Here is a 19,259-nt window from a genome sequence, read left to right as displayed (position 1 = left end):
AAAATGTGGTGAAAAGGGGCTATGGAAAAGAGCTGGAAAGAAGCTGGGGTAGAACATGGAGCAGCAGCTGCATCCTCAGAAGCTAACTACATGTTTCCTGCTTTCCTGGGTAGTAGCAGCAGGGGCCAAACTAGGCTTTATTGCACCCAGATCAAAAGATCCAGTTTGGTACCCTCCACACGCATTTGCATACCCATAAACACAGGCTGGGAGCCTCAATGGTACCCCTCTGGGGCAAAAACCCTGGCTAGCCCCCTGTAGCTACTGTAGCAGGCCTTAGCACCCCCACCCCCACTCCTGTTGGGTGCTTCTGTTGCTCCAAATTGAGAGTGGCAGGCCTCTTGGGTTGGCCACTGTGGGAAGAGGATGCTGGCCTAGATGAATATATGGGTTGATCCTGCACACCTCTCCCCTCCTACCACTGGCATGTGGCCCCTGGATGATTGCTAAGAAGGGAATGTGGCCCTGGAGTTGCAAAAGGTTCCCTATACCTGGCATAGGCAATTACATACAGGGGTTGCCTTTTTGGTTTGCCCATATCTATGTATGTCAGTGTGCTTGTGTGAGTGTGTGCGTTGTTATATGTAATAAAACAGGATCAAACAGTTTTAAATGTAGGAATGGTTTACAAAGAAACAGTCCGTACTTGCACAATTAATTCCCCTTCCCTTAGTCTCAACCGTATTATATCAGGTGCACAGAAGAAGAGCACAAGGAGGAAGAGAATGATGGTTTTCTCTTTCCTTCTTAGTCTCTACGTCAACATTTTTCTCTCCCTTCTCTAGGGCTTGTAGCCCTGGTTACTATCACACTTCAGGAACCCAAGCTTGCTTGGCAAGGACAAGCCTGAGCTGCTGTTTTTCCTGAACAGCTGGTTTTTTTCTAGGCTCCAAGATACTGTAACACAGCCAAACAGAGAGTCTCCCAAAACATATCCTTGAGATCAGTTCACACTGTTCAGCAAAACAGATGACTTCTGGATCTCTCAGGAGACTTTGGTTCTCTGTTAAACGGCTACATACAAAGTGGGCAAGCATCTGTGCCATCTAGAATCTGTCCCAAGCTGCATTCACACGGCAGTTTAGTCCATCTCTCTATCTGTTAATTTCCACATCATATATGAGTTTTCACATGACCTAAACATGTGCAAGTTTAGCACCTATCTCTGTGCTATTTGCTTCCAGTGGTGGTGGGGGGTGGGGAGAGGAATGTTTGCAACAACACAGAAATGAGAGCGAAGGTTTTGGGATAAATCAGCCTCATATAACCGGCATGCTGAAGTCTACTTAATGTATGAAGGGGTTAAGGCCATAGAGTAAGCTGTTCTGCCAGGCTTAGCTAGATCCCACCCCCTAACCTTGGAAGGAAGGGTAACCAAACTCTTTGTTCTCTCTCTTCCACCATGTGAACTACCAGAGAGGATGTCTAAGCTGGATGCTCCAAGCTTAGACCGCATGACTTTAGAAAACCATCTTTGTGTTTCTATACAAATAACTCATAAACATTTACCATTGTGAAACTAAGTTATGCTGCTTGTCTTTTCTTGCCGATGAAGCTGACCTTTGAAGAGTTTGCAAATAAACCATTTTTAACTACGAAACATGTGTTCTCTTTATATGCTAAGGGAAGTGGGGAACTCTGGAAGAAACTTGGAAGGGGATATTGTAAAGGTGTAACAGACTATATTTCCATACTTTACTTTGCTGCATATTTTGTGATTTTAAATCTCTGCTGCGGTTCTCTCACCAAAGATTACTTGCCCTAAACCTCGATCCCAGGCATCCGGGGAATTCTCCATTCTTTCTTTTTTTAACCACACCTATAGCATTTTCTGTTTTATAACAATTACAATTTAAAAAACAAAGGTTGTGCTTTATTCTACTATATTTCCCAAAGTAGCTTTTAGGTTGTTTGAAAACTCAAATGCAATGTGCAAATTAGGGAAACATCCCAAAAGCAGAATAAACTGCCATGTAATGCAGCCCCCGTTTACCTCTCTAGGTATTTTAGAGTGGAAGGATGATATTGAAGGTTGGTTGTTGTTGTTTTTTGCTTTGTATGTGTACTTGCTAGCACAGTAAAACTATAAACGCACACAGCTACTGACTGTGCCTATATGGTTTTATATATGTGAACGATAACTGCACCATCACGGCTGATTGTATTAATCAGGCATACAAAGCATTTTTAAAAAATGGTGCTTTGATGCTCAGCCTTAGTTACTGATGCATCACCCCACCCTCTGGTCCAATGCTGCTTTGATTAATTAGAACAGGTGACAACTGCTATTCCTACATCCTTATCTTCGTATCCTTCAGCGTTTCACAGATGGAAAGGGAGCCAAGTTTGTAATAAATAATCACCATCCTTAACATTTGTATAGCACTCTGAGTCTTCAGAGCACTTTGCTTGCATTGCGATGCTTTAAAAAAAACATGTAAGGGAGGGCTGCAGGATCATTCCCCATTTTGCAGATGGGTGACTTGTTTAAGGCCTCCTAGTGAGTTTGTGGCAGAAGCAAGATTCGAACTAGGGAACTCCTGGTTCATAGCTCAGGTTCCAAGTTGGTTGATGGCAGTTGCACCAGAGCAAGATAGAATTTAGGGAGCCTTTGTTCATTTGGGTGTTACTGTTTGTTTGTTTGTTTGTTTGTTTGTTTGTTTGTTTGAAATGCAAGCCAATAATATTTGCTGGAAGTGCAACAGCAGGGATCATTCAGTGTGCAATTTAGGGGTTAATTCTGTTAAAGTTAACTAGCCAGGGGGATGGATGGAGGCATTGCTTAGCAACCAAGCAGAGTGAGGGAGTGCATGCTCTGATTGGCTGTGTAGTTCTGAGGTAATTTTTCTTCTGTATATTTGGTTGAATGTCACCATGCTATGTACAAAGCCTGAACTAAGAAAAATGGAACCTTTGTTCTCTTCTCCTCAAATTATACACTGCTTGGTTCAGTTTTCTCAGTAAAGTGTTATCAAGACTTTTCTCTTTGGACTCCATCTGTGTTATTTAAGTGACTTTGTTAACAATATTCACAATGAAAATACCTGGGATTGCCACTAAATTCTGCAGCTCTTTCTTCAAGTTCATGATGTCCTTACATAACTGGATATCATCCATCCTAGAGAAAAAAATCAGGGTGGGGGAGCATAATATGTGTTACTTATATCTTCCTGTGGAATCAGTTTGATTAAATAAATAAATAAATTCATTAATGTTTATTTATTTCCCTTTTGAAGTTGTTTTTATTAAAGGATTTTCATACTTAACAAGGGTACCTACAACCATTTTTTCCAGTTCATAGAGTCCTTTCTACAGGTCAGTTACATTCAGCGTTTATATTTTTAAAAATATGTAAGTTCAAAAACATGTAAGAAATAGGAAAACAGGAAGGAAAAAATGCAATCAAATAAATAGAAACATTAATATGCAAGAAGAAGAATAAAGAAAGTACAATTTTTGGTCACTACATTCACAATCCTGAAGAAGAAGAATTGTTCAGCTTAGAAGTTAATACAGTACAAACATATTCCATTCACAGTTCACAAACTCCAGTTCTGATATATATGGTTAAGTGCTTAAGGTCTTCTTGTTGTTGTTTTTTTGCTGTTTTTAAATTCACTTCGAGGCATTTGAGCAAAAGGCAATGAATAAATATAATAAATAATAATCTATTGAGTTTCTGCCTTCCTTCTTTCCCACTCATACAACTTGTAAGCTTAGTCATGACTGCATTCATACATTTTGGCATCATAATCTGTTGTTGCTGAGATCAGAATTTTTTTCCAACAACATAGCCTACAATCATACGAAATATTAATTCTCTTTGCTGCAGAGGATTTTTTCTGTGTGCTTGTCAATAAAAAGTAATGGAGGTTCTTAGTTGATTTGTATTTTTGTTCTAAGATGGTGATTGCTGTCTGTTGTTTGTTTGTTTGTTTGTTGCTGTTGTTTAGTCGTTTAGTTGTGTCCGACTCTTCGTGACCCCATGGACCATAGCACGCCAGGCACTCCTGTCTTCCACTGCCTCCCACAGTTTGGTCAAACTCATGTTTGTAGCTTCGAGAACACTGTCCAACCATCTCATCCTCTGTCGTCCCCTTCTCCTAGTGCCCTCCATCTTTCCCAACATCAGGGTCTTTTCCAGGGAGTCTTCTCTTCTCATGAGGTGGCCAAAGTATTGGATCCTCAGCTTCAGAATCTGTCCTTCCAGTGAGCACTCGGGGCTGATTTCCTTCAGAATGGATAGGTTTGATCTTCTTGCAGTCCACGGGACTCTCAAGAGTCTCCTCCAGCACCATAATTCAAAAGCATCAATTCTTCGGCGATCAGCCTTCTTTATGGTCCAGCTCTCACTTCCATACATCACTACTGGGAAAACCATAGCTTTAACTATATGGACCTTTGTTGGCAAGGTGATGTCTCTGCGTTTTAAGATGCTGTCTAGGGTTGTCATTGCTTTTCTCTCAAAAAGCAGGCGTCTTTAATTTCGTGACTGCTGTCACCATCTGCAGTGATCATGGAACCCAAGAAAGTAAAATCTCTCACTGCCTCCATTTCTTCTCCTTCTATTTGCCAGGTGGTGATGGGACCAGTGGCCATGATCTTAGTTTTTTTGATGTTGAGCTTCAGACCATATTTTGCGCTCTCCTCTTTCACCCTCATTAAAAAGTTCTTTAATTCCTCCTCACTTTCTGCCATCAAGGTTGTGTCATCTGCATATCTGAGGTTGTTGGTATTTCTTCCGGCAATCTTAATTCCGTCTTGGGATTCATCCAGTCCAGCCTTTCGCATGATGAATTCTGCATATAAGTTAAATAAGCAGGGAGACAATATACAGCCTTGTCGTACTCCTTTCCCAATTTTGAACCAATCAGTTATTCCCTATCCAGTTCTAACTGTAGCTTTTTGTCCCACATAGAGATTTCTCAGGAGACAGATGAGGTGATCAGGCACTCCCATTTCTTTAAGAACTTGCCATAGTTTGTTGTCGTCAACACAGTCAATGTGTAGTCAATGAAGCAGAAGTAGATGTTTTTCTGGAACCCTGTAGCTTTCTCCATAATCCATCGCATGTTTGCAATTTGGTCTCTGGTTCCTCTGCCCCTTCGAAATCCAGCTCTTTTTTTTTACTAGTAATTATATGAAAAATATCTTTTTAGAAGTGTAATCCAGAGGTCACAGTTCCCACATATGGCAGGGTGGCTGCCATGACCTCCTAAGATCCCCACAAAAGGTCTCCATAATGATATCCTCCTGAGAATTGGTTTGCTCTTCCTGATCAGCTCCTCTTTGGGTAGACTCAGCCACTTATGCCTCCATGGCAGCCATTTTGTGTTTTGGGAAACCACCTTATGGCAGCCATTGCATGACTGGCACCAGCCAGTGGAAGCTAGTCCATTCAGATGAATGGGGTGCTGCCTTGCCAACCTCATTCTGCCCTCAGCCACACACCACCTGCCTGGCTTCCTGCTTACAAAACCAGTCCTGGCTATCAGCTTCCAACTTTTTAGTCTCAATGCTGCCCTTATGGAACTCAGCAGGGAGGAGGATGGGGAAAAACCTAGAATTGGTTGGCTGGCTCTGGCGCCACCTACTGTTGGGCTCCTTGTTGTCCCTCCAACCAGTCCCAATGGGCATCAGATGCCACTACTACCGGTATGTGCTCCACACATAGACCTCTCTATCCACCACAAAGGAGGAAATCTGTGCTGTCCTACGGCTCCCGCAATGCTTTCCCAGGGAGCAAAGGATTGCAGCCCAGCTTAGAATTCTTAGGTTTCCTCTCTGGGGCTCTTGCTTGGTTCCTTCTGATCACAAAACCGGCTTTACACACACACACACACACACACACACACACACACACACACAGGCTTCATTGCAGTAACGGCAGCGCCTTTTCCTTTAATTAACCATCTTAAAATGTTGCTTCTCTCTTGGGGGTGGGGAGGAACCAATATTAAACACATGCTCAGTGATGAGCAAACTGCCTATTACGTTTTGTGCAGCAGCACCTTGAGAAATGGGATTCATATCACGAGAACAATTGTATTTGAGAGAAATTACTGTGCTAATTAGAAGGCAACAGTTTGTCTGGAGGAGAAGGAACACTGGGAATGGGGAAGATCCTTGAGCCGGCACCGCCAGACATCTCTCTAGTGAAGTCACCATAATATGAGGAGACGGGCGAAGTAACTGATCTAGAACCACACTTCTGGCAGCACAGCCTGAAGGTGCTGGTATCTGCAGGAGTTTTCACATCAGTGCAGACTACTACTCGACTCATCAAGTGTTGGTGCTGACCTTTAAAGCCCTAAAATTGTGCTTTGCGCATGCGCAGAATGGACGCTTCGGCATCCAAAGGTTTCAAATTCCGAAGAGCACCGTGGAACGGATCGCCTTCAGAAGTTGAGGTACCACTGTATCTGACATCTGTTTAGGGAAGACATCTGTTTAGGGAAGTTTTTTATGTTTCATGTTTCATCGTGTTTTTAATATTCTGTTGGGAGCCGCCCAGAGTGGCTGGGACAACCCAGTCAGATGGACGGCATATTACTATTACTATAACCATAATTATCAAGGAATGCACCATCTGTTGCCTGCAGAGATGGGTACAGACCCCTTGGCCTGAGGTGTGTGTATGGACTTCAGGAAACAGGGCTGGCAGGCACAATCCTGATGTGCTCACTCTCTCTCCCCCCCCCCCCCTCTCTCTCTCTCACACACACCTCTACACAGATCTTCTGTCTGTATAAGATTTCCCAGAGCAAACATTTTGATTGCAAATGCTCTGTACTATTCGAGATGCAAAACGTCAGAGGAAATTCCCTGTTTCAAAAAGTAAGCCAAGTTAATATTTCTGAAAGTATTTCAGGCCAAGTAGGGGGTCATCTTGGTTCTCTGCAGAGGGGAGGCAAGAGGGCAACTGGAAGAAGAAAATGCTCTCTAATTGGAAGCAGCCAGAGGAGGACAGGGACTAATTGCCTTCTCTGGCCAGCAGACAAAATGGTTGGGGCGCCTGCTAGGCGCTTGATTACCAGTGCAAAGTCGGGTCTCTCTACATGCTCAGCAACATGAGATATACGGTAATTGCTCCCGAGATTATGAAGCAGCACACTTGGTAGCTATTATTAACTGACTTAAGAAATGAAATGCATCTCTGGGGAATGGATACTGGATATTGCGAGGAACAGGGGATCTGCTGATGCCAAGCAGTGAGGTGTCAAGTCTCCAAATAGGGATTATTATTATTATTATTATTATTATTATTATTATTATTATTAGCTACCCATCGGACTGGGTTGCCCTAGCCACTCTGGGCAGTTCCCAACATTAAAAACTGTAAAACATCAACATTAATACTCCAGAGATTGTTGCACTACAACTCCCATCAGCCCCAGCCAGTATGACCAATGGAATTTGCCATCTAGCAATATCTGGAGGGACGCGGGTGGCACTGTGGTCTAAACCACTGAGCGTAGGGATTGCCGATCAGAAGGTTGGCGGTTCGAATCCCTGCAAAGAGGTGAGCTCCCGTTGCTCAGTCCCAGCTCCTGCCAACCTAGCAGTTCGAAAGCACGTCAAAGTGCAAGTAGATAAATAGGTACTGCTCCGGCGGGAAGGTAAATGGCGTTTCCATGCACTGCTCTGGTTTCGCCAGAAGCGGCTTAGTCATGCTGGCCACATGACCTGAAAAACTGTCTGCGGAGCAGACAAATGCCAGCTCCCTCGGCCAGTAAAGCGAGATGAGCGCCGCAACACCATAGTAGTTCGCGACTGGAATTAACTGTCAGGGGTCCCTTTACCTTTACCTTTAAATATCTGGAGGGCACAAAGACTACCCTTGGCTTGGAGTACAGCCCCATTGGAATGAATGGGATTGAAGTCAGTAACATGTCCCATTGACTTAATTGGGTCTATTCTTAGGCCACATTCACACTGTATGTTTAAAGAACAAGCATACTACTTTTAAACAGTCATGACTTCCCCCAAAGTTATATGGAAGTTCTAGTTTAAGAGTTTTCAGAGTGGTTAAGAGACTCCTGTTCCCCTCACAGAGTTACAATTGCCAGTGGGAGGCATCATTTTCCAGATTGCCTCAAGCGGCAAAATGTCTTGGGCCGGCCCTGGTTCCTGGGAGGACGAATTATGGGGAAAGAAGGCAAAGCCCCAGTCAAACAGGAGATGTTTGCCAAAGCTCTCCCAGCGGCGGCCTTCACATCTTCCCACCTGATCAGTAATAAATAGCACTGAGCGAAGCTTCCATTGTGAACACTGGGGAAATTAAAAGGGCAAACTGGAAATGAAAAACAAAGTCAATGAACAAAGCACGATAGACAGATGGCTCCCTCCGTAGCCTTTTCTACAGGGGAGAAAAAACATTTTGATTGCAAATGCTCTGCACTGTTTGAGATGCAAAACGTCAGAGGAAATCCAGTGCTTGCAAGGCACGGATCTGACTCTGACTCACTGGGTCTAGATGGAATTTGACAAGACAAGTGTTTACTTGACTGTGCAGTACCAGGTCTGGGTGGCTCCTAATCCTGCTCTTGCTCCTGAAGGTGCAATTGCTCCTAACTACTATTTTGATCATGAGATACTTAATGGCTGTGCTGACAAGGCCCTTCATTTCCAGAAGCTTTTAATCCCTTGCTGTAAATTTGCTACAGGCTTGAAACTCGGCTTCACTTACTGACGTTGTAATAGGAGGAGATTGCTCAGGGCAAGAAATGATAAGGGCAGGCCTGGTGCCAGTCGGCTTGGGCAATGGCTGAGGGGTCCAGGGGCTAGAAGGTCACCTCCTTGGCCTGACTGAGAAGCTCCACTCATTACCCTTCGCTTGGGGCGCCGGGGCGCCTATTTTAGTGGTGGATTGGCAGCCGAGTCACTACTGAATGGGAGTGAAGCTTGGCTGCCATCTGTGGGGGCTGGCTGCCATCTTTATTTACCCAGGATTCAATGCAGTCCAATCCAGTATGGGAGGTCCACGGTATACCTGTGTTGAACACTTACACTTAATTGTAATACAATAAAATACACTATAAGGAATAAAAGTTTAAAATCATGCATCATTGCTACAACAGAAGAATTACTGAGCGGATTTTAAAATTCCATATATTAGTTGCCTAATAAAAAATAGCTATACAAAATTATGTGTGCCCATCTCTAACACTTTCCAGTTTTTCAACTCTTTTCTTTTGCAGGACTTCAGTTCTTCAGATCTCTGGTTGGATCTACATTGATCTTCTAAACGTGATTAAATTGAACATTCTATAAGGTCCAATGGCAATTTCCCTTTGTCAGTGGCTCAGTGCTCTGCATCGCCCTCTGGTGTCACATTTTAATAATGCATTTTAAAGCTATAAACGACAAGTATAGATCCACTCTCTGACTCCACAACTTCCTTCCACTAACTACCCCATCTTCTGGTTGGACTTATATTCAGTATTTCCATTCCCCCTGGCCTTTTTGCCAATCGGAAAGAGGACAGAGTCCTGGTTACGTTTCTACATCCTGTGAATTTTCAGGTTCCTAGGATGAACTTTTGACCTTCCCATGCATAACTTTCCCCCATGTACTTTTAACCTCCTTGTGAATATTGGACCCGCTTGCCATTGACTCTGGCTCCATTCACTGTGTGGGCTTCCTGCCTTCCACCTCACCAGTCCCAATGGGTACCACCCATCACTGAGAAAAAATTATTTACTTACATAAACCTGAGCTCCGATTCTCTCCTGACTAAGACTTCCCGGAGTCTCTGGATCTTTGCCATCTCCAGTTCTATCTCGTCAGGCATCATGGTAGTTTCAGCCATCGAAATGATGTCAAGCTGATCTGTACAGGATTTAAGACAGACAGGAAATAAATGAGGGTTTGCTCATGTTGGCTTAAGAGTCCTTTAAATCAAAGAAGACAGAACAAATCACATGGAGTTCTTCCATCTTTGGGAAGAGTCACATACCTTAGCTAGTGATGCTTGAATGTGTTCAGGGGTTCTGTTATGATATCATAAGCCTTCCCATTTACCTATAAATAAGTTGAATATTCTCAAACTGTATAGCTATAGGGCTATACAGCTACAGCTATATCAAGCGGAAGCTGCAATGCTCTTACAGTGGTACCTCGCTTAACGAATGCCCTGCTTAACGAAATTTCCGCTTAACGAAAGGATTTTTTGAGCGGAGGTTGCCTCGCTAGACGAATTCGTTTTATGAAAAATTCGTCTAGCAAATCGCGGTTTCGTTTCCCATAGGAATGCATTGAAATTCAATTAATGTGTTCCTATGGGCAAAAAAAAAAAAAATTCAAAAAAATTTCAATGCATTCCTATGGGATTCGCTAGACGGATTTTTCGTTATAAGAAAAGACCCGTGGAACGAATTAAATTCGTCTAGCGAGGCACCACTGTATTTAGGGTTGCATACAGCCAGCCATGCCCTCTCGCAGGAGACTCCATTCCATTACCATTCTTCATCTTGGTCAGGCATCCTCAAACTGCGGCCCTCCAGATGTTTTGGCCTACAACTCCCATGATCCCTAGCTAACAGGACCAGTGGTCGGGGAAGATGGGAATTGTAGTCCAAAACATCTGGAGGGCCGGAGTTTGGGGATGCCTGATCTTGGTTTTCATTCCCCCTAAAAGAAATTCAAAACCCACTGAGCATGTTCTGTCCTCTTGGGGTTGTTGTTGTTGTTGTTGTTTTGTAGCTTCTCCCTCCCTCGTTTTCCCCTTAAACATTTTGGGTAGTTTGGCAGATCTTGGTTTTCTGCTGAACCTGCTGAGTTCCACAGGGAGCTACAGTCAGATCCTGCAGCTTCTGACATACACAGGGCCAGAGATAGCCACTGTGGTTCCTTCATCATTTTACACAGCCCGGAGAAAGAAAAATCTCAGATCAGCTGCTTAGCTACTTCCATCTCGGTGATCATGAAACAGTAACCTCACTTCAACTTTCATAGTTTGGCTAAGGAGTTCCCATTTCAAATACAAACTCACTTTTCTGGTTTTCTTTTCTTTTTAAATGAAATTATTCAGTAGCTTGCTTAAAAGCATATTTTTTGCACCAGTGTTCCAGAGGAAGGTTGTGGAGCAATAAAGTATTTGTGAACACGGATTGCATTAAGACAGAGACCTCAGAGTTCAGCAATAATTTATGTGATGGCACAGCAACCCGTAGAAAGATCACAGGTTAAAAGCAGATGAGAGGAGAACCAGATGGCACAAGCTTTAAAACAACATCGTTAGTGGAAATGGACATCATTGCAATGGGCGGGAAAATTCACTGGGGCTGCACAATAATATCACCTTGGATATATATATATATAATACATAGGTATACATGAGAATGGGAGAGAGGGAGGTCACCGATTTCACAACAGCAGAGGTCAAAAGGGGCCACCTCAGGTTCTACCTTTTGCTGGCTCAAGTTATTTTGGTACTCTAAAAATTACTGTTGTAGCCCACTCCATCTCCCTGCATGTCGCTGTGGGAAGCAGAGTCCAGCTGGAGCAGACCAAAGGTCCACAGAGTCAAGTGAGCTCTCACACAACCTTTCTGTACCCTATCTAGACAAGTAAGCTTCTAGGGTACATTTGGGACAGGCAGAAATACTCCAGGGAGCTGAGAAGCAAGACCAGTGAAGGGGGTGGCTAGGGAAGAGGCATGACCTGGGAAGTGGGCCAGATAGATATTCCCTATCTGTCAGGATGCTTCTGGCTGGTTGTCCAGGAATTATAAAGACAAGGAACAGTTTCTTACCGTCCTTCTTTATTTCAGTCTTCGCACAGAGAGGCTATAGAATGCAGCCTCTTGGATAATGCCATTGTCCTGAGTGAATCTCCACCCCCACCCCCGTCTCTCCCACTTCCTCATTTGTCTCTTCTACAGGTGCTGCTACATGCCCTCTGTCTTTAAGGTCTTTGCTCTCCTACTTTTAAGGCTTGCCGTGTTCTGGGAGATGGAGGGTCTGGAATGCTTTCTAATGACGTGTCAGCCGGGTGTTGTTCCGGCTCTCCCACGATTCCCCAACTTTCCCCCTCACCTGCCTCTGAGCTGTGACTTCCCTCAAACCACTGTTGTAAATCTATGCTGTCTTCCTCCTCCCTGGAGGGGTCAGAATGGGGAGGCTGTCTCCACCATTCCTCCTCTGCCCAGTCCCTATCTTTATTCTACACGCATTCCTGAGGAGAAGGACTGTAGCTCATTCACTACAGAAGGTCCCTGGTTCAATTCCTGGCATCCCCAGGTTGGGTTGTGAGGACATTCCTTCCTAAAGCCCTGGAGAGCCAGCATGGACAATAGGGATCTAGATAGACCAAGGATCCCAGTACATTTCCGAGCACAATTCAAAGTGTTGGTGCTGACTTTTAAAGCCCTAAATGGCCTCGGTCCAGTATACCTGAAGGAGTATCTCCACTCCCATCGTTCTGCCCGGACACTGAGGTCCAGTACCGAGGGCCTTCTGGCGGTTCCCTCCTTGCGAGAAGCCAAGTTACAGGGAACCAGGCAGAGGGCCTTCTCGGTAGTGGCGCCCACCCTCTGGAACGCCCTCCCATCAGATGTCAAAGAGAAAAAGAACTACCAGATTTTTAGAAGACATCTGAAGGCAGCCCTGTTTAGGGAGGCTTTTAATGTTTAATAGATTATTGTATTTTATTTTTCTGTTGGAAGCCGCCCAGAGTGGCTGGTGAAAACCCAGCCAGATGGGCAAAGTATAAATAATAATAATAATAATTAGAAAAGGCATCTTCAGTTGTTGTTGTTGTTGTTGTTGTTGTTGTTGTTCTTGTTCTTGTTGTTTACAATTGCATACCATTCTTCACCCAAAGATCTCAGGGTGGTTCACAGCATAAAAACACAAGGGGGGAAAACAAAATATGTAATAAAAACAAGAACGAATAAACCAATACCCCCCCAAACTCATTTAAGAGGGGCATGAGATGTTAACCAGCCCAAGGCCTGGGTGAAGAGGAACATTTTTGCCTGGTGCTTAAAGGTGTATAATGAAGGCCCCAGCCGAACGTCCCAGGGGAGAGCATTCCACAAATGTGGAGCCACTGCAGAGAAGGCCCGTTCTTGTGTTGTCACAATCCAAACCTCTTGTGGAAGAGGCACACAAAGAAGAGCTTCCGATATTATCTCAGGGTGCAGGTAGGTCAAAGTGATGCACATGCATTTATAAACCTGACCATTGTGCCATGCAAAACTGGGGAAATGTTGCCTTTTCCCTTGCCTTGCTTGGTTTAGCTGCAGGCTGATTTCTAGAGAAGCGTTTGGTAAAGGCATTTTCAGGTGTCTGGGTTCTCTTTGTTAATGCTAAAATAAATTCTATAAAGGAAGTCCCCAGCTGTCAGAATACTCTGCCTTGCGGACTGAAGATAATAAACCAAAATATACAACAAAGGGACCCAGGTGGCGCTGTGGGTTAAACCACTGAGCCTAGGGCTTGCTGATCAGAAGGTCGGCAGTTTGAATCCCTGTGATGGGGTGAGCTCCCATTGCTTGGTCCCAGCTCCTGCCAACCTAGCAGTTTGAAAGCACGTTAAAGTGCAAGTAGATAAATAGGTACCACTCCGGCGGGAAGGTAAACAGCGTTTCCGTGTGCTGCTCTGGTTCGCCAGAAGCAGCTTTGTCATGCTGGCCACATGACCTGGAAGCTGTACGCCGGCTCCCTCGGCCAATAATGCGAGATGAGCGCGCAACCCCAGAGTCGGTCACGACTGGACCTAATGGTCAGGGGTTCCTTTACCTTTAATGTATTGTAACGTAAGCTTTCATAGACTCAAGCCTATTTTGACAGATGCATGGAATTAAATATTAGTTGGCAGGTATATAAAGTAGAAAATTGTAAGGTGAAAGTAGAATGGCAATGATAGGCAAACATTACAGTCAGTAATAATTAGAACTGAGAGGTTGTCACACCCCAAACCTTCTTGGTAAACCTTCCTCACTTCTATGCTTTCCTGAAAACCTGATGACATTTTATCTCACCACAGTCTGGGACTTTCAGAGTGATTTTGCAAGCAGACTGCATTTGGATTCCCCAGGAAACTGCCCAAGATAATGAATTGGTGTCTAATGGACCGGAATTAATTCTTCCTCTCAACAAAAAGATCAATGGGGCAGCTGACTTGAATTGGGGCAGCATGAGAGTAGGGGAAAGAGAATCTAAGTTTCTTTCCATTGCAGGTTTTGGAGCGATTGTCGAGGATTGTATTATTGGGAGGAACAGGATAGGTGGCCTGGAAGCCTCTGCTGAAAAACCTCCACAGATGTTGACCCCAAGTGAAATGCATGCACACAAATTCACTCCTTCAGCCCTGAAAATTTTGGTTGGCCCTCATTCTAAGCCACGCGAGGCAAGGTTCAATCAACAGACAGACAGCAGTTTAGAAGGGAGCCATGATTATCCCAGTCAAAGTTTTCTGCCCTGGGATAAAAATATGGAATTTAAGCACAACACAACAATTTAGTGTTCCCCAACTGAATGTGGTCCTCAAGCTTTGGTTCTGGACATGAGCTTCTCAGCTGTGGCCTATAAAAGCATTGATTGATGGTGCTGCTGTTGACGTTTCCAAAATCCCTTTCTGCCTTTCTCATTAAATGGTCCATGTTACCCGCTAACGCTTGCTGCCTCCCTCATGGGGAAATTCTGACACACTAATTATTCCTCGTCTGCTGTGTCTGTCAATTTTTAACAGCTCTATTTTGGCTAAGTGTTTAATCACAGAGTCCAAGATCATCATACTTTACCTCTCTCCCCCTCCCAACCCACCAAAGTGGGAGGGGGGCGAGCTTTTTAGTTTTTCTCATGTGCAACAAATAAATGACTTTGTTCCGGCCTTCAGCAACAAACTGTACCATAATTTCATCTGTTACTTCCTATGATTACATTTCAGAGAGATGAAGGAACCTACTGTACATTTCCTTTAATGCAAGAACTCCAATGCCTCTTTGCATCTCCTTCTAGGTTGTCCTATGCCAGGATTTGCCAAACTTGGATCTCCAGCTGTGGTTGGACTACAACTCCCAACATCCCTAGCTAGCAGGACCAGTGGTCAGAGTGTTGTGTTGTTCAGGTTCTGCTTGCAGGTTTTCCCATAAGGACCTGGTTGGCCACTGCAAGAACAAGATGCTGGAATAGATGGACCTTTGGTCTGATCCAGCAGGCTCTTATGCTTTTACAAGTTCCAGTCCTCAGCATGTTCAGTTTGTCCTGGAAAAGATGCCTGAAAGTCACTGCTATTCAGGTTCTGCAATTAATCCAGAATGCGGCAGCTAGACTGGTGACTGGGAGCGGCCACCAAGACCACATAACACCAGTCCTAAGAGACCTACATTGGCTCCCAGTACGTTTCCGAGCACAATTCAAAGTATTGGTGCTGACCTTTAAAGCCCTATAACAGCCTCGGTCCTGTATACCACCCCCATTGTTCAGCCCGGACACTGAGATCCAGCGCCGAGGGCCTTCTGGCGGTTCCCTCACTGTGAGAAGCAAAGCTAAAGGGAACCACGCAGAGGGCCTTCTCGGTAATGGCACCCACCCTGTGGAACGCCCTTCCATCAGAGGTCAAGGAGATAAACAACTACCTGACATTTAGAAAACACCTAAAGGCAGCCCTGTTTAGAGAAGTTTTTAATCTGTGATATTTTAATGTATTTTGGTATTTGTTGGAAGCCGCCCAGAATGGTGGGGGAAACCCAGCCAGATGGGTGGGGTATAAATTAATTAATTAATTAATTAATAATAATAATAATATTCAGTGTAGACAGACAATTCTGAGATAGTTGTGTTGGTCGGTATCCTGCTGCTTTCTAGGTTCCTAGGTCTGTGCAACATCATCCTTTGCATTTTTTTTTGGTGAGGAAATTGGTAGCCCTGAGAATCAAGCCTTAAGATCATTTACTCTAAATATTCAATAAAATCTATTTCTGCCAGCTTAACTAACAAAATGCCTTTGTAGAAGTCTTCCAAAAGCCTAGTGCACAACGAAGCATGCAAAGTCTCCTTGCTTTCTGTGGTCTTAAGTGCATTCAAATGGGTGCTTTGATTGCAGTAGTGCCATTTTAATCATGACATCTCCCCGGGTCTCAGGTTTCCCATGCTTGATTTAGCTGCTTCCTATTCCTCTTTCAGGACGCAGGCGGCGCTGTGGGGTAAACCACAGAGCCTAGGGCTTGCCGATCAGAAGGTCGGCGGTTCGAATCCCTGTGACGGGGTGAGCTCCTGTTGTTCGGTCCCAGCTCCTGCCAACCTAGCAGTTCAAAAGCATGTCAAAGTGCAAGTAGATAAATAGGAACCGCTACAGCGGGAAGGTAAACGGCGTTTCCATGTGCTACTCTGGTTCGCCAGAAGCGGCTTTGTCATGCTGGCCACATGACCTGGAAGCTGTACGCCGGCTCCCTTGGCCAATAACACGAGATGAGCACCACAACCCCAGAGTCAGTCACGACTGGACCTAATGGTCAGGGGTCCCTTTACCTTTATTCCTCTTTCACAGGAAGGTTGGAAGCAGCCATATGCTGAGTCAATTGGCTTATCCAGTGGCAGTTTTGCAGGGATACAGACAAGGATGTCATAGAATCATAGAGTTGGAAGAGACCACAAGGGCCATCCAGTCCAACCCCCTGCCAAGCAGGAAACACCATCAAAGCATTCTTGACATATGCCTGTCAAGCCTCTGCTTAAAGACCTCCAAAGAAGGAGACTCCACCACACTCCTTGGAAGCAAGTTCCACTGTCGAACAGCTCTTACTGTCAGGAAGTTCTTCCTAATGTTTAGGTGGAATCTTCTTTCTTGTAGTTTGAATCCATTGCTCCGTGTCCGCTTCTCTGGAGCAGCAGAAAACAATCTTTCTCCCTCCTCCATATGACATCCTAAACATACCCAGCTCCCTAAGAGTCTTCCTACCCTGGCCTGGAGATGCCAGGGATCAAACCTGAGACCAGATGCTCTGCCACTGATCCAAACCCCTTCCAGGATCTTCAATCTTCTGTTTTTTATAGCAGCCTGGTTCTCTCTCCCCACCCCCGAAATCCTAGTCTCACAGAACACCCCACCACCCCAATAATTCTCCATCCTCCTCAACCCAGCATTCAAACACAATACAATCACAGGGGAGTCTTTGCAAAAGCGAGCCAACTTCATATCAGCCAGTGGATATTCTCAGCCATCTCTGCAGCAGCTGGATAAATAATTCTAGATGACTGTGTCCAAACCAACAAAGGCCCAAGCAAGGCTGCTATGGAGATTTCTTTTCAAGAGCTGGTGCATGAAACACTCCTAGACAGGCCAGTAATTAAATAGTTTGAGCGGTTGTTGGGGTTTTTTCCACAGAAGCTTGGAAGATGGAGATTAAACACAGGGCTGCTGTCCTTGGATGCATTTGTTTATTTTTAATATTATATTTACAGTCAGACCTTGGTTTAAGTACGCTTCGGTTTGAGTACTTTCAGTTTAAGTACTCCGCGGACCCATCTGGAACGGATTAATCCACTTTCCATTCCATTACTTTCAATGGGAAAGTTCACTTCAGGTTAAGTACGCTTCAGGTTAAGTACGGACTTCCAGAACCAATTGTGTACTTAAACCGAGGTACCACTGTATATCCAAGGATCTCAAGGTGGCTAAATTGGTTCTCCTGGGGCGGTTATAGGAGTTCTCAGTTTCAATGCTGCATGCTCCTGAACAAGTACAGTCATACCTCATGTTGCATCGGCTGCGGGTTGCATTTTTCCAGGTTACGAACGCGGCAGACCTGGAAGTGTTTACTTCCGGGTTTCGCCACGCACGCATGCGCAGATGCGCTCTATCAGGCTTTTGTGCATGCGCAAAAGCGCTGCTCGGGTTGCGGACTTTTCGGGGTGCGAACGGCACCCCGGAACGGATCCGCCACCCGGGTTACCACTGTATCAGGGTGGACATACTGCTACTTTTCCAATCTGCACAGGTCTTAGAACTTCTGTTGTCCTAGAGTGGAAGAAGCACATCTCTCCAGACAGCAATAATGAGGAAACACTGGAGAAGCACCACAGAACAACTAACAAAACAGAATGATGTGTGGATGCTCCATCATTAACATGCTAGCATTGTGTCCAAACCGTTGCAGAATACATTATACATTGAATAAATTGGGGAAGGGACTGACAGGATATGTCTCAGGAAGGAGGAGCCTGAAGCCAAATCTAATGGGTTAACGAAGCTGAAAGTAACAGTAGTCAAATTATAGCAATGCACAATGACTATAGTACCCACATACATTTCACTGTTGGCTTCCTGTCCATTGCACCCACAATCCTTTATTGCTTGTTTCATTGATACCCCACCTTCCCTCCAAGCTCGAAGTGCCACACATGGTTCCCCCTCACGCCACTTAATCCTCATAGCAACTCTGTAAGGTAGGTTAGGGGCTAAGAGACAGCGACTGGTCCAACCAAGGTCATCCAGCAAGCTTCGTGGTCGAAAAGTGATTTGAACCCTGGTCTCACAGGTCCCAAGTCTGAGACTCTCACCACTACACCACACTGGGCCTAGGAGGAAAAGGAAGATTCCCCCCGGTTAGTTTTTCTTGCCCTTCCTATGCTAAGATGAGAGTCAGGAGCCAAACTTGGAGACGAGGCATTTTGTCGATATCCACAAACTGTGTGTTTGCGCAGGAACCACTAATTCCCCACTCAATAAGCCAAGTGCCTTAGGCTAACAAGCAGATATTACAGGCCCTGCTGTGTAGGCAAAATAAAATACAAACTTTGGCAAACAATTCTGCCCACCCTCACACCCTCATCCTCCACCCACCACTGGAATCAACATACCACACGCCTTGCTGAACGTTCCTCTTTAAAGAGTGTTCCTTTTTTAAAAAACAAAAAAATGCTTCCTCTCCTCTTATGAGTCATTAAAATGGGATTAATTAAGACTTCGCTGCCAGTTCTGAAGAGCAATAGCCAGAATGGCTGAGGCACCTCCGGTTGATTTTCTTCAAACACTTTGCCCTCCAAAAGCATTACAAGCAACACATTGACTCCGCTGTTTGCTTTACACGGTTGCCTCTTGCTTGGCAAATGGATTGGTGCTATTTCATAGCTGACTGCTGCCGTCTGAGGTGACTTTATGAAGCATTTAATTGCTCTCCTTTAGTGACAGGTGTTCAGCACTTCCAAACAGGAGCAGCCAGACCCTGCCCTGCCAGGTGAAAATGAGAGAGAAGCTTTGTAACAATGGATGTTTCTCAAAGAGTGGGCTGGGACCAATCAGAGGCTACT

At 44.7% G+C, this 19,259-nt stretch overlaps 1 protein-coding gene across 1 annotated transcript in view; it reads right to left on the bottom strand.

Annotated features, from left to right (window-relative positions):
* The window catches only part of BMERB1 (bMERB domain containing 1), a 48,930-nt gene that overhangs the window by 7,458 nt on the left and 22,213 nt on the right, over nt 1-19,259 (bottom strand). Inside the window, exons 2-3 of the mRNA XM_035131057.2 lie at nt 9,708-9,831; nt 3,045-3,118 (exon numbers count right to left, since the gene is read on the bottom strand). Coding sequence (XP_034986948.1) covers nt 3,045-3,118; nt 9,708-9,831 — 198 coding nt within the window. The remainder of the gene's footprint in view (nt 1-3,044; nt 3,119-9,707; nt 9,832-19,259) is intronic.

Source organism: Zootoca vivipara, chromosome 14 (genome assembly GCF_963506605.1).
Source record: "Zootoca vivipara chromosome 14, rZooViv1.1, whole genome shotgun sequence".
NCBI classification, from domain to species: domain Eukaryota; kingdom Metazoa; phylum Chordata; class Lepidosauria; order Squamata; family Lacertidae; genus Zootoca; species Zootoca vivipara.
The sequence above is the reverse complement of the archived record's forward strand: the minus strand, read 5'-3'. Positions and strand labels throughout refer to the sequence as shown.